General features: G+C 54.0%; 1 protein-coding gene across 2 annotated transcripts in view; it reads left to right on the plus strand.

Moving 5' to 3' along the window:
• Positions 1-445: 445 nt before the first annotated feature.
• Sorcs2 (sortilin related VPS10 domain containing receptor 2) overlaps positions 446-14,250 on the plus strand; it is a 362,100-nt gene continuing 348,295 nt past the window's right edge. For both annotated transcript variants that reach the window (XM_032916916.1, XM_032916917.1), the window contains exon 1: positions 446-1,036. In XM_032916916.1, the coding sequence (XP_032772807.1) occupies positions 557-1,036 (480 nt within the window). In that variant the 5' untranslated portion in view covers positions 446-556. The remainder of the gene's footprint in view (positions 1,037-14,250) is intronic.

Here is a 14,250-nt window from a genome sequence, read left to right on the forward strand (position 1 = left end):
GCTGCCTGGACCAGCTCTCCGGGTTTTCATGACTCGCCGGCATCCCCTTGACTCTCTCCAGCAGCGCCCAGAGGAGGCGCTCTCCCCACCTCTGCAGACCGGCTGCTCTGGAGTTGTTTGGCCTCTAAGCGGGCTAGCTGGGTGTGGCCCGTTTCCCTTTGTTGCACCCCGTTATGCCCCAAGTGCCTGGAACTCTGTCTGGTCAAGTGCAGCTGCTTCGTAAACGCCTCGAGAAATCAGGGAGGATGGAAAGAGGGTGAGAGAGGAGGATCGAGGACAAGGTTGGGAGTCACTGTGAAGGAAGGAAGGGGTCTTGGAGGTGTGACTGCGCTCAGGACATCCTGGCCCGGCCTGGCCGGGCCCAGAGCTGCGGTGGTTCGCCCGCGGCCGGCAGGTGGCGGTGCTCCCTTGGTTGCGTGGCGGCGTTGAGTCTCCTCCTCCCGCGCTCCCTCCCTCCCGGCTCCTTTCTCTGCGCTCTTGCTCAAGCTTCCAGCGCCCTCCCGCTCTCCCGGCCGCGGTGTCGCCCGTACCGCCCCGCCGCTACCTACCGGCGACCATGGCGCACCGGGGAACCCCGAGCGCCCCGAAGCGTCCTGGCCTTACTGTGCCGGATCGGAGCTCCCAGGTTCTGCCGCCGCCGTGCTGGCCACGTTCGTGGCCGCTGCTGGTGCTGGTGCTGGTGCTGGTGGCTGCCTGCGGAGCGATGGGGCGCTCCCCCCAGCCCGGGCGCTGGGGTACCAGTGTGCAGGTCACCAGGCTGCTGCCCGCGGGACGCACGGAGTCCAGCGATCGCCAGGATCCGCAGGCACGAGAATCGGAGCCTGGCGTCCCGGGTCTCCGTCCGGGTTCTGCTTCGGGTCCCAGCACCGATGGCGCCCCAGCTCTGGGCAAGGGGCGCAGGGTTCGGGCGGCGCCGGTGGCCGGTGCGGCTTCGGCTTCGCGCGCACAGGTCTCGCTCATCAGCACGTCGTTCGTGCTCAAGGGAGACGCGACGCACAACCAGGCGATGGTACACTGGACAGGAGAGAACAGCAGCGTAAGTGACCTCCGCACGCCCCCGGCCTTGCCCGGACACCTCGGGATACTCAGGGAGACTACCACAGCCCCCCTACTTCCGGACCACCCGCGGTCACTCCTGCTGGGCATTCTTGGCTACTTGGGGGACGCGGGTCACCTCGGCGGCGCCCCTACTGGCTTCTGGCTATGGGTTACTTTTGGAAGGGTCCTCGAATTTGTGAGATTCGGATTCGCTCAGAAGGCATTTCCGAAGATCCGGAGACCACAAGCATCCCTGGCCTCTAGATTGGGCAGTGGGGAAGGTCCCTAGAGTCTTCAGGATCTGGGCAGCATGGGACAACTCCAGGTCCTTAAGGGCTACTCAGCTCTGTGCCGCGTGCCTGGTGGGTGGGTCGCCCACACACTGCACTGCACCCAGCAGCTCCAGAGTGCACCTCTGGAAATGCCAGCCCTGGAGTCCTTACTACCTCATCTACTCTGATCTCGGGGACCACGGTATCGCTGCCAGTTCCGTGTCCTGTTCGAAGACTCTAGCAATTCTAGGATTGCTGCTCCTCTTGTGTCCCACGGCTGTCTTTAGACCGCCTGGACCACGGGGTCTTTAATGTTATTTACCATTCTGTGGTCTCTAGTGCAGGGTGCTGACTCCCTCCCCGCCTTTCTCCCATACCTCTCCCTCTGCCCAGATCTCCAGAATCCTTTACCCTCCTGCACTCCCAGATCTAGGATCCACTTCCTTCCTTTTGTGGTAGCACGCCCCAAGGGGTTTGTTCTTCGTAGTTAAAAGCCAGAGTCACTCTGTCCCCTCCGGGGAGTCCCAGGTATGTGCACTCCCGGTTTGCAAGGCTGTGCTATCCAGGGAAGTGTGTTTTCGTGGAGAGAGCTAGGAATCCCTCCTCACCGCCTGCATACAGTCCGCTCATACTTTCCACTCCTTCCCCATCCCCCAGTAGGTGACTCCACCTCTTCTCCTTGTCTTCCAAGTTTTGAGGAGACTAATGGGACCAGAGTCCCAGCATGCACCGGGAAGTGAAGTGAGTGTGTCTCCTTTTTGGGTTATCACAGACACTTTTACCCCTGTCTCCTCTCTTCACACTCTTAGTGAGTGCTAGGAGGCTTCCGTTTGTGCTCGAGAAGGGACAACCAAGTGGTCTTGACTGGCCTGAACTCCAGTCCTGCCAGCCCCTTCCCTACTGGCTGGCTGCATCCAGGATGCAGGTGCCTTCACTGGTCCCTAAATTAATGACATCTCCAGGAAGACTAGCAGCCTTCAGAGGGCAGAGCTGGTGCTGTGGATGCATTTGGCCAGCAGGGGGCAGTCAGGGTGCTGAGCAGAGTACTTGGGTGCTCCTCCCAAGTAGGGCGTGGAGGTGCCCTGCTGCCTTTCTTAACTGCACCTTGAGAGAGCCCTCCAACTCTAGGTATGCTGTTGTTCGGGGCCTTTTAGTGCTAGTACCTAAAGATAAACCAGGACCCCTGGGCCATTGGCCATTCTTGAGGACTGAATTACGGTAGGCTGGAACACAAGAAGAGAAAGGGACAGAAGCACACTGAGAGTAAGCACCATGGATCTGGAGTGCTGAGGTTGTTAATCTAACTAGCTTGTCACTTTGTCACTTAGCTTCATGGTATGGAAGAAGGGAGTGAGACACCAGGTTGGGGTGTGCGTGTGTCTGACGTGTCCACAGGAAAGGGGACCGACTGCCTCTAGGATGGACTGGTGTACAGCTGAACCCCTTATGAGTTCAGAGCCTGGCCCTTGAATAGGCTTCTTGGAGAGTTGAGGATGGAGAAGGACTGGCCAAGCTTTGAGGGACTCTCTTCTGCAGCCATTGTGACATGGGGGCCGGTGTGAGATGAGGATACCAGGCCCCAGCCTGGCACTTAGCTGGCACCTCGAATATATGGAGTAGCATGGAAACACTGCCCAAGCATCTACCTGACTTCAGTCTCCTCCCTTCTCCCTACTCACTGCACTCAGCCCTGGGCCATACGGAAGATGGGATTCCCTCCAGAAATCTTGACTGACCGCCCGCCCACGGCTGGGGATATGCTCATAGGTTTACCTTGTCTGAGAAAAACCCAGGAACGGAAAAAGTTGGGTGAGGGCTGCCACCGAGAGCTGCCTCAGGAAACCGGTTCCTTTAAACACGATTCTCTCAGATCTGGTTGTGCACAGCACATTCTTGGCACATGAAGTGTCTTGGAAGTGCGCTGTTCCCCCCCACCCCCCTCGGTGTTCAATGTGCAGCCACAGGGACAAAGATGAGAGCCAGCACTTGGCAGTTGGCTGTACCTCTTGCTTCAAGCACCACCTCAGCAAGCTTGGATGAGACAGGAGCAGACCGAGACTCTGTGAGTGCTGTCTTTATGGAGTTGCCTTTCTGCTGCTTGCCCCTGCCCTCTGCAGATGTGGTCCACAGCGGAGTGTTTGCTTTATCATGTCAGGTGCTTTTCAAAATAAGAGCCGAGTGCGGGGAGGGGTGGGGTGGGGGTGGGGGGTGGAGGGTGGGGGGCAGACTCTCCGAATGGCATTAGCCAGCATCCCACTAAGGGATGGGCTGGGGGATGGTGGGACTCAAGCTGGTTCCCAGACAGTCTCTGTCACTCCAGCTCTGGGAACATATGTGAGTTTTCCCTGCAAAGCCTCGATTCTTCCTGCTCCCATGGAGATAGGGAAGGGAACTCACTTGGAAGTTCAAACAGGGCCTCTCCAGCTGCCGTTTAGCTGTGGCAACACATTGTTACAAGTGAGATGAGTCCTTCGTGGAAACCGACCAGGGTTGCCTTTTGATGGGCCTGGGTTGGGCGGTGCACACTGGGCTCTGCGTCTCCACACTGCCCTTGGAGGCAGAGAGGTTATACCAAGGTGGGAAATAGACCACTTTTCTGGGCTCCATCTGAGGGGTGGCGTTTTCTTGTTAGCCTGATAGGTTTGTGAGGTACTGTTTTGGGGGAAATTGCTTGCTGACGGAGCTTATTTTAAGTGTGGCTCACCTGGTCTCCTTCCCCTATAACACTTGAATACGACTCATGGTTTAGCTTGGGTGCGAACTTTCCAATAGCCAGGTCCCATCCCTGTTCCTCAGGCTGACCGGTTACTTCCCTCTGGCCTGTGCCATGTCTCCGGAAGTGGTGGTGGTTGCTCACAGATAATTCTGAGCAGATTAAGCGTACTCCACTCCAGGCATCTGGCTGGACTCCTTATCCTGTGTCATATTATATAAATGCAGAGAGCCAAAGGTGGGTTCTCTGTGGTGGAAAGTCAAGGGCAGGCTGTCGGCCTTGGTTTCTTGTATAGAGGATCATGGCCTCTGCCTGAGTTGTATGAGGACTGCTGCAGGCCAGGTTCCTTGAGGGCAGGTGCATTAGTTTGCTCTGGCTTTGTGGCAAAGGATCATGACAGTGTGGGTCCTGGACAGCAGTGTCCTTTTGACCCTTTGTACCTGGGACATGATCTCTCTTTCCTATTGGGATGCCAGTACCACTGGGTTAAGGCCATCTCGACAAGCTCAGTATAATGGAATCACTGTTAGAAGTTCTACTCCCGATCCACTTGTTTGGAGGTCCTGGGCTTTAATTTTGGACCTTGGGGGAGGGGCTGACACACTTCTGCCCCTAAGAGCAGGGAGCAGGTCTCACTTGTCATCCTCTGAGCATGCACCTGGAGCTCAGAGTCACCTGATGGGAGGGTCAGACACAAACAGGCAGCTGTGGGCAGGGTGTCATCAGGGAGGACAGCACAGGGGAGGCGGCATCGGGGCTGGCTCAAAAGTAGGGAGGAGAGGAGAGAAGGAGGGTGTTTAAGCTGGAGGAACAGTTTAAGCGAGGCCTGCTAGGTAGGACTTTGAAGGTCACAGGTGCCACACAGAGACACCAAATACCTTGTGTGGGAGCAGAAGCCAGAGCAAGAAGCTGGGAGGGAAAAAGGGCGCCCACAGTCCCCAAAGGTGTGGCTGCGGAGTGTCGGGGTGGTGAATATTTTGGCTTCTAAGCCTGCCAGCCTGGGTTTGTCTCAGGATCACCCCTCTGGCCTTGGATCCTAGGACAAATGGAGGAGATGCTCTGGGCCTCTGTCCTCGCCATGGGAGGGGACTTGGGGGCACCTGTAGGTTGGTTGTACAAGAGATTTTCCACGTGAAATGCACTGATCACAGCATGGTGTGTAGTTGGAACTTGGCATCTGGCTCGGGTGTGGCCTGAAAGGCCACAGGAGAAGTACAGGGTTGAGGCTAGCAGGACTCTGTACTGCTTTGGGAAGAGGCTTCCCGTCTGTGCTGTGCCTTGGCTGTGTTGGGGAGAGGGGGGTCTGAGGGAGGGGTCCCTGCTGTGCCAGCCTCTTGCTTTCTTCAGTGCTGGGCTCTGAGGCTCCAAGTGAGTCTCCGCCTACTGAGACCTTCTGAGAAATGAAGTGAATGGGTCCACACCTGGCCCAGAGCTCATGTCTAGCCCTGTTCCCTATAGTTGTGGGTTTTGTGTGTCTGTGGTTTTCTGGTTTTGTATTAGAAGTATCTCAGTGGCTCCTGGGCACTGTGAGTTCCCCAGTTCAGGGCTCCTAAGCTCCAGTCTCCTTGGTTTTATGGCTGGAGCAGAGGTCTGGCTTCCCGTGGGAGCTGAGACTGGCAGCTTGTAGGCACTGAGCACTTGTCCTTGCAGCCACTACCAAAGCATCCAGTGGCCACCCAAGTGAGACAGAGGCCAAGGATGCTGTGGCTCATGCTGAGTGTCTGTCACAGGGGCTGTCAGGTGCTCCCCACTGGGGTGCAAGCCTGTCAGGACCTCCAGTCTAGTGTCTGGGTGAAGAATGAGGAGGAAGACAGCGATGCCTGTGTTGTGGACAGGTGGCAGTCGAAGAGCAGTGTACCGTAGCGCAGGGTCTACGGAGGCAAACCACGGGCGCGTACTCTAGTGGTCTCCTGTTTTGTGCCGGGAGTGCCCCAGGGTCTTGTGCTGAGGGTACACAGGGTCCTGTGCTGTGTAGAGTAGCAACATATGGAGGGATCCCAGGTTAGAATCTGCATGTAAGGGTGATTATTTTTCTCCTGTATAGATTTCTTTTCGGGGAGGCGGTTAGGGTGACACTGAGGGCCATTCTTTTTTTTTTCTTTTCTTTTCTTTTTTTCAGAGCTGGGGACCGAACCCAGGGTCTTGTGCTTGCTAGGCAAGCGCTCTACCACTGAGCTAAATCCCCAACCCCCTGAGGGCCGTTCTTGAGGGCAGGGAATACAAGCTGCATTTTCACTTGGGCCCAGGCTGACACTGAGGTCAGTGAGAAGACTTTGCAGACTGTGGGATGCCATCCTCCCATGCAAACATTGGAAGTCTAGTGGGGGTATCCCAAAGAACCCCGGGCTGCCTGCGGTTCCCAGAGACTCGCCTGGGGAAGGTGAAGAAGCACATGTGGGGTTTGGGAGGGGAAGGGGAAGCTCATTTCAACTGTGAAGTCCGAGGAAAATTAAATCAATTGACTAGGTCGGTGAGCTAGGCGCGGGGAGCAGTGGAGGCCCGGATGGGAGGGGCCGAAAGGACTGTAGGTCTTCTTCCGCCATAGTGCATGCATGCCACCGCTCTCAGGGGTTTCCTAGCTGGGATCTGAGGAAGACTCCTGGCTCTGGCCGCACAGCCCACTTCTGCCTTCCCTGTTGGATATCTCCTTTGGCAGGTGTGACGTCATTGTGGATTGAGGTCCCCGGCACTTCATGTCATCTTTTTTGGGGCACCTCAGGTTTGATCCTAGATGGGTCACAGCCCCACTCTCCCAGGCCCTCCAGTAGACGCTAAGGTCCTGTCTTGTTCAATGCTCTAGTGGGCAACTCAGAGTCCAGAAAACCTGCCCCCCAACCCCATGCGCTCGTGTGTGTGTGTGTGTGTGTGTGTGTGTGTGTGTGTGTGTGATTGCACACGCATGAGCACATGCACAGACTAGGCTGAATGGAAGGCTCTTTTGTTCAGCCTCTGTGTGTGTGGCTAGTAGAGCCACAGGAGCCATGCTTGGGAGGCTTCCGTGCATTTGTGGAGACACTGAACTCTGAGAGTTCGGTTTGTTTGGGAAGGGATGAGAGATGTCTGCTCCAGGCCCTGCTGAGGACCATCAGCATTGGTTAGGAGGAGGCTGGGCGGGCAGAGAGGCTGGTGTGAGTCCCTGTGGGGTGCGACCCCTGGTAAGTGTCCGCATGGGCGAGAGGCCGAGGTCCAGAGTCATTAGTGTGAGCCCCTGTGTGTGTGAGACTCACGCTGCCCTCTCAGCCTCTGGCCCCGGGGACCTTACTCTGTCCACCAGAATGCCTGCCCACCTGTCTCCCCATTAATCCCCGGATGGATCTCACACCACTCCACCCTCAATCAGAAGCCCACCCCTCCACCAGCGCTGTACCCGTGTACCCATAGTTTCTTGAGTCTCAGTTTTCTCATCTGTAACATGAGCAGAAGTATTAGGTGCTTTCCAAATCACTACCGACTGCTGTGGACTTTGTGCATACATTTAATTTATTCATACTTTATTTATAGACATAGCGAGCAGCATTGGGAAGGGCTTGAAAGTTCCAGTGCTGGTACACACAGCTTCCTTTCTTAATGATGCTGGAGGTGCAGGCCTTAATGCCTCAAGGCTCCAGTGTGGACTCCAGCATCAGGTGCAGCCACACTCCTCTGCTTCTGCTGTTCTAGTTGGTTGAGAATAGAGCCTCTCTGAGCTTGCTTTTAGTTGGTAAAGCAAGGATAACAATTCTGTGTCAGGCTAGTTGTCCAGCTTGGGCTCCCTGCGAAGCCTGGCCAGCATGGGCGGAGCCTGGCAGCATGGGCGGAGCCTGGCAGCATGGGCGGAGCCTGGCAGCATGGGCGGAGCCTGGCAGCATGGGTGGGGTCTGGCCAGTATGCTGCTAATGCTGTCTTCCACTCTGGTTTTCCAAGCAGTTGGACATCACTTCCTTGTTCTTTCTTTTCTAGCAACAGTGCAGGTCCCAGCCCCCAGTAGCTGTGGACTCAGCTAATATTTGCTGAGCGTTTCTTGTGTACTTGCCAGGGTTAACTGCTGGGGCTGCAGCGTGGAGTCCAATGAAGCAAAGACCTTGCCTGGTGAGATGCTGAGTGGAAACAGAATTCTACCCAGAGTGTCCTCAGGGCTGTGTGAACATGTAGGTGGGGGATCTGGGGAGACTTCCTGGAGGAGGTGCAGATGAAGTCAGTCTGAAGGACAAGGAGAAGAGCCTCACCCAGTCTGAGGTGGAGACTGGGAAAGAAAAGAAAGGATATTGAGGCCAAAAGGGAGATGAGGAGCTGAGAAGTCTGGAATGTTCCCAGGCAGAGGAGGGAGACAGCTGTCATCAGGAAGCCTGGCTCAGAGGTGCCAGGACAGCCCTTCAGCAAAGTTCCTGACACACTTCACATACCTACTTCTGCTTTAGTGAAGGGGCTCTTCAGTCCATAGCTGCAGCAGGTTCCAGAGTGCATTCCAGGAAGGTCGTACATTAGCTCGTCTGTGCACACCAGCAGGGTCAGAGTGCAGTCTGCACTTGCTCAGGCCTCTCCACAGTTGCTCTTACTTACTCCACGGTGATGGTTTTCCAGTCAGGTTAGGACTTGCCAGGGGTGATGAGAATGAGCAGAGTTGGAGCTTCTGGAAAAGCAGCTGGGCGCCTTCACGGGTCCTGGGCGTACAGGCTGCCTTCTGGTTGGGGCCCTCTGGGGTCCCATACTTTAAGAGTCCACTTCTGCTCACCATCTTGATGGCTCTCTTTGGAAGTTCTGTGGGTTTCCAAGGGAGGCTGAGGCCTGAGGGTAGTGACGTCACTAGGACTGCTGCTCAGGGTCGTTTCCTCAGGGCGTAGGGAACAGGGCTGTGCTCTGACCCTGCGGAATTTGTGGTTTGCCGAATGTGGACACGAATCTCTATGTGTTAGGTTGGTTTTGGTCTCTACATCACGGGCATCAGCGGAGTGCACGCTTGTATCAGATCATTTCCTGGCTGTGCTGGGTATGGGAAACCCTCCCAGGGTCTTGTAGGTGTGTGATCTGGATTCTGAGTGTGAAAGAAGCCACGACATAGTGGGGATGGGCACGCCCCCCATGGCAGGTCCACCTGCGGTCCCAGCCTGAATAGGCGCTGGGCGATGGTGATGGCAGACACCCTAGGATCGCTGACACTTAAGGGTTCATCAACCTGAATCCAATCAAGCTCCATTCATCATTTGAATATTGAGGACGCAGAGTAGACCCTGGGAAGGTAGGAACGAGAAATAAAAAGCCCACCAGTCTTTGAAGGTGGAGAAGCCCCTTCCTAGTTCGTAGCTTCTGTAGCGCTTGGTTGCTTATTCGCACAGAAAATTACAATCATTTAATTAGTTTCTCCTCACACCGGCTCGGAGATCTTAAAATAACAACACCCTCCGTCCTTACTAATTTTCTCACAGAAGCAGATGATTTGCTCCGATGTTGAGCTGGCCTCAACTTGAGCGCAGCCTGGCTCTGGCCATTTCTTGCTGCTCATGGATAAGCTGAGTTCACAGGAAAGCAAGGAAAGAGTTGGGCCAAGTGTAGGTTGCCGTGTGGACCCATCATAAGTCTGAGTGTGTTTGTTTGCTTGTTTGTTTTGCCCTTGGGTATTTTGTGAAGTGTCACAGTGGGTACCCCACCAGGCTCACGAGGAAGTGGCCTCTACCAATCAGGGTCACCTCCTGCCTCTGCCGATGATGCAGTTTGACCTTCTCATAGTGCTCTCTGTTTCCTAGAGCTCTGGACTAGGGACAATAAAGTGGAACAACCGCAGTCCCTTAGGACCTGCCACGCCAGGCAGCCTGCACCTCTCACTGTAGAGATGCTACTTCCATACCATTTACAGTCATGAGCCAACATGCACGCGGTTGTCCTCCAGGCTTGCAGGGCACAGCCATTAAGGGCCCCAGGCATGATTTGAAGTTCATTAGTTTTGAACACAAGTTTCTCTCCTTTGTAAAAATATAAGAAGTATTTTGGGATCCCTGAGATGGCTCAGCAGGTAGAGGTGCTTGCCGCCAACCCTCAGGATCTAAGGGGGATCCTTAAAACCTCCATGGTGGAAGAAGAGAACTGATTCCTGCAAGTTGTTCCTTGACCTCCACACATGCACATGTGCACACACATATATATGTCATAAATAAAAAGCGTTCACAGCTTTTAAAATATTTTTGTTTTCCTTTATCATGATCTGAATCGTGGTTATATAACATTTCCCAGTTGTACCTATTTTTAGATGCACAGCTCAGCAGCATTAGGACACTTGTGTTGCTGTGCAACCATCCCCACATTCATTTCCAGAATGTTCTCCAGCTGAAACTTTGTCTCTACTAAGAGCTAATTCCCCAGGCCCGGTAGTTATCACTCCCTGGATCTGACAGCTCTGGACCTCATGTGAGTGGGAACTACGGTCTCTGTTCTGTGTTAGCCTCATGTCCTCCATGTCCTTCCCATGTTGTGACATGTGGAAGCATGTTCTCTTTTGGGGGCTGTATAATACTCCATTGTAGGGATGGACCACATTTTGTGCCATTCATCTGATGGTGGGTGTTTAAATTCTTTCCGCCTTTGGCTGTAGTGAATGAAACTTTGAGTGCAGACCCACAGGAACCTGCTTAGTCCTGGCTTCAGATCCCTGGGGTATTTGCTTGGGAATAGACCGACTGGGTAACAGGGTGAGTCTGCTTAACTTCTGGACCGAGCATGACCTTGAACTACCAAAGTCTCTTTTATGCTGCCTTGAATTTTGACGCCTGCCAGGCTGGTGTATGGGTACAATCCCCAGAGAACCCCGAGAATTCCATGGCCTGCCTGTGCCCAGGAAGGGGATGGCATAGCTGTGTCTGGAACTAGTGTGCTTTTGTGACTCAAGACAGAGGCTGCTGGCAAGCCCAAGACATCCACATCTGTAACTTGTGTGACAGAGAACTGGGCTGGTGTGGTGCTGGGCTAAGGGTGGGAGTCACCGTCCTGAGGCGGAGGTGTCCTCCTTGTACTGTGGAAGCTGCAGGCTACGTTTCAAGTTCATGCTTTTGGGCATTTTTCCCTATTGACTTCCTCATTGACCAGCTAAGTAATTCAATTTTCACTCCGTAAAAATAAAGCACTCAATAAAAATCCCTATGTTTTTCTCAATTTATTCCCATCAATACTGCTTAACCCTGTTGGAGTTTGTTGTCTGATTTATCATTTGATGGCCGAGCAGGGCTTCTGGGTGTTTTTTGAGTCCTGCAACCCAAATACTCCTCTCTGTGAATTGAGTCAGCTGCTGGGTCGCCACCCTCCTCAGAGTCAGGCTTTGAGGGGCACCGCAGCACACACAGTGTGGAATTTCCTGGCTTGAGGGACCCCTCATCCTGGCACGGGGGAGGGGGGGTTCCTACCTCTCTGTGCCACAGACTCCACCCGCCTCACCTCTGGAGAAGTGGGGGAGGGGCACTCTCTCGGAATGTTATAATTACTGTAAAATGGATAGGAATAAAGGAAGCCAACTCTTTGTGAAGTTATCAAAACACAACTAATCTGTCTGAAAGCATCTGAGAAGAGACGCGAGAGTTTTGAAGCTCTGAGCGGTGTGAATGCTGTTTTGAGACATAGGCTAATTATGAGCTGCCCGAGGAACCCTTACGGTCCGCACTGGGGATGGAGGCCCTGGTCCTCCCGATGCTGCTGTGACCTGCATTCTGTTTCTAATGGAAGAAGCTGTCTCATTTTGCAGTCTGTGAAAATGAAGAGGTTGTATCTTGGGCAAGGATCACAGCTCTGGAAGATCCATCAGAGAGACGCATGCCAAGAAATGTGGTGCTGGGCCAAGAAAGGGAATCACGGAGAACTGAGCCTTCATTGAGGGTGACCTCCAGTGCAGGGTAGATGTTCAGTTAGCGTCTGGTGTCTTATGATTCGCTATGACAAGGGAACTCAGAGGCTCAGCTACTGAGCTCCTATGAGCATAAAGGAATTCCCATCTTGTGCTGCAAAGCCCAGGGCCCACCTCTGCAAGGAAGCAACTAAGCAAGAGAGATGTACGCCCTGCCAAGAGGAGCCATGCTGAAAGGGAGTGAGCTTCCTGACTCCCGTTGGAAGCTGTGTAGCCAGACAACAGCACAGGCTGTGCCCATTGCTAGACCAGCCTCAGCTCTCCCACCTGACTGGGTCAGCCAGGAGCCAGGGTGCTCAGTGGGGAGAAGACACTGGCTCCCAAAGGAAGTTGAGACATTTAAATAGTATCCTTGTTCTCGGTCCCATCTCACTTACGAAAGGCAGAGCCAAGCAGAAAACCCAGGGGACACGTCTGCCTAGCCTTTGACAAAGAGGGTTAACAGAGACTGGGGACAGTGGGAAGGTGGAGTCACTGGAGAACATTCTGGAAAGAGCAGGAGGGAGGATCAGGGGCTCAGGCTTATGGGGGGGAGGGAACCTTCCACACAGAGCACACATCTATTCCACTGCCTACGTACTCAGTTCCCCTCAGTCCCTCCAGCACTGCCTTGGGGTCAGCCTCTAGGGGATACCAACTTTGTAATCCTGGGGACCCTTTGGGGAGGAGCCTTATCTGATGTATCTGGGGCCTTGGCTTCATTCTGTGTCTAGGAATTGATATGCTACTTGTAAAAAGACTGAAGGTTCACCCTTCTTGGAAGTAGTGACTGGGTCCCTCCTGCTTGCAGTCCTCTCCTGCCTCCTCCTGTACACCCCACCATGCAGCCTGGGTTAGGGGGCCGCTCCATGTATGCTCTGATGTGCTGAGCTCTGGTGGCCTCCTTGATGAGGGTGGCTTGGGTTGCTGTGTACCCATTCTGAGGAAGGCTTTTTCCCCTGCATTACTGAGCCTCAGTTTCCCCATCCACTAAGGTACTTTTGTCCCTGGACCTTGAGGGAAAGGACCGGTTACACAGTTGCCAGAAATTATGATTTTCTTGCTCTTAAAACAGGCTTCCACGTGGTTCCATTTTCTTCCTATTTCCGGAGTTACCCACTTAACTGAAACAAAGGCCCTGGGGCCCTCACGAAACACTCATCTCTAGAGGCTGTCTCTGAAGAGTGCTTTTCCCGTTGACATCTGGGTTTTCACAAGTTTCCTGATCAGAGTTATGGCTGGAATGCTACCTCTTAAGAGCAAGTCAGAATCTCTTTCCCTGTCGATGGAGGCAGAGAAGAGGTCTGGCAGTGACCAGGAAACCTGAAACCCTACACTTGGGGGTGGGGTGGGGTTGGGACTGGTATAAAGACAGGACTTCTAGCTTAGTGCTGGCTTTGCTCCTTCCTTGGGCGAGCCTCCGGGTGGCAGCCACTGGTAGAGGAGAAGCTGTGGCATTGAGGTGACCTTTTTCTGACTTGGCTGATCCAGCTTGGCTTTTGGTTCTAGCTAACTGGATGTGTGAGCTGATGTTGGTGGGGACGTGATGTCATCTATGTGGCATGCCAGGGAGACCTACTGTCCCTCTTTTCCAGGACAAGGGAAAGCCCTGCATCTGACTGTGTTTCCAGAGGCTGCTGGTGAACTACTGTTTGCTAGAGACTTTGAGCATGGCCAGATGGAAGGACAGTGCCGAGGCTAATCTACTCTTTTTTTTTTTTTTTTTTTTTTTTTTTTTTTTTTTGGAGGCTAAGGGCCTTCTCGCTAGGCAAGCGCTCTACGCTGAGCTAAATCCCCAACCCCGAGGCTAATCTACTCTTTCCTCTCATGTAGATACACTGTGTGTCAGACTTGATTCAAGGGCTTTCTGAGCTCAGAGATGCAAAGACCCTGGCTTGCTTGCTTCAGTCTTACGGGTGTGTGTGAGCCAGGCTGGGATGCCACCCGCAGAACATGGAAGGTTGGCCAAGGACTTTGCAGTGGACCTCATGCATGCATGAAGTCGGAGGATCCCACTTGGATGTGGCTTCTTAGTTCCTACTGTGTGAACCTCAACTCCGGTCACTTGGTCCCCACCTCAGCCCTGTCACCCATGCTCTCTCTCTCCATGACTTGAGTTCTTCCTCTAAGAAGGCCCTGAGGCACCAGTCCCATGCCCAGTCAGCACTGATAATGGGGTAGGGTGAGACAGTTCCTGAGTGGCGCTGTGTCTGGGACACCGCTAAGCATGACAGTCTTGTATGTGTGTTGCTGCCCTGAAGCGGATGACTTTGTGCTCTGCCTTTCTCCTGGGAACCTGGCTCTCCACCCTCCCCCTGAGTTTCCCTTCACTCTGGCATTGACTGACCAGGGCTGGTGGACTCTGCTGAGCGACCATGACCCACTCA

This window comes from Rattus rattus, chromosome 11 (assembly GCF_011064425.1).
Source record: "Rattus rattus isolate New Zealand chromosome 11, Rrattus_CSIRO_v1, whole genome shotgun sequence".
In the NCBI taxonomy this organism is placed as follows: Eukaryota; Metazoa; Chordata; class Mammalia; order Rodentia; family Muridae; genus Rattus; species Rattus rattus.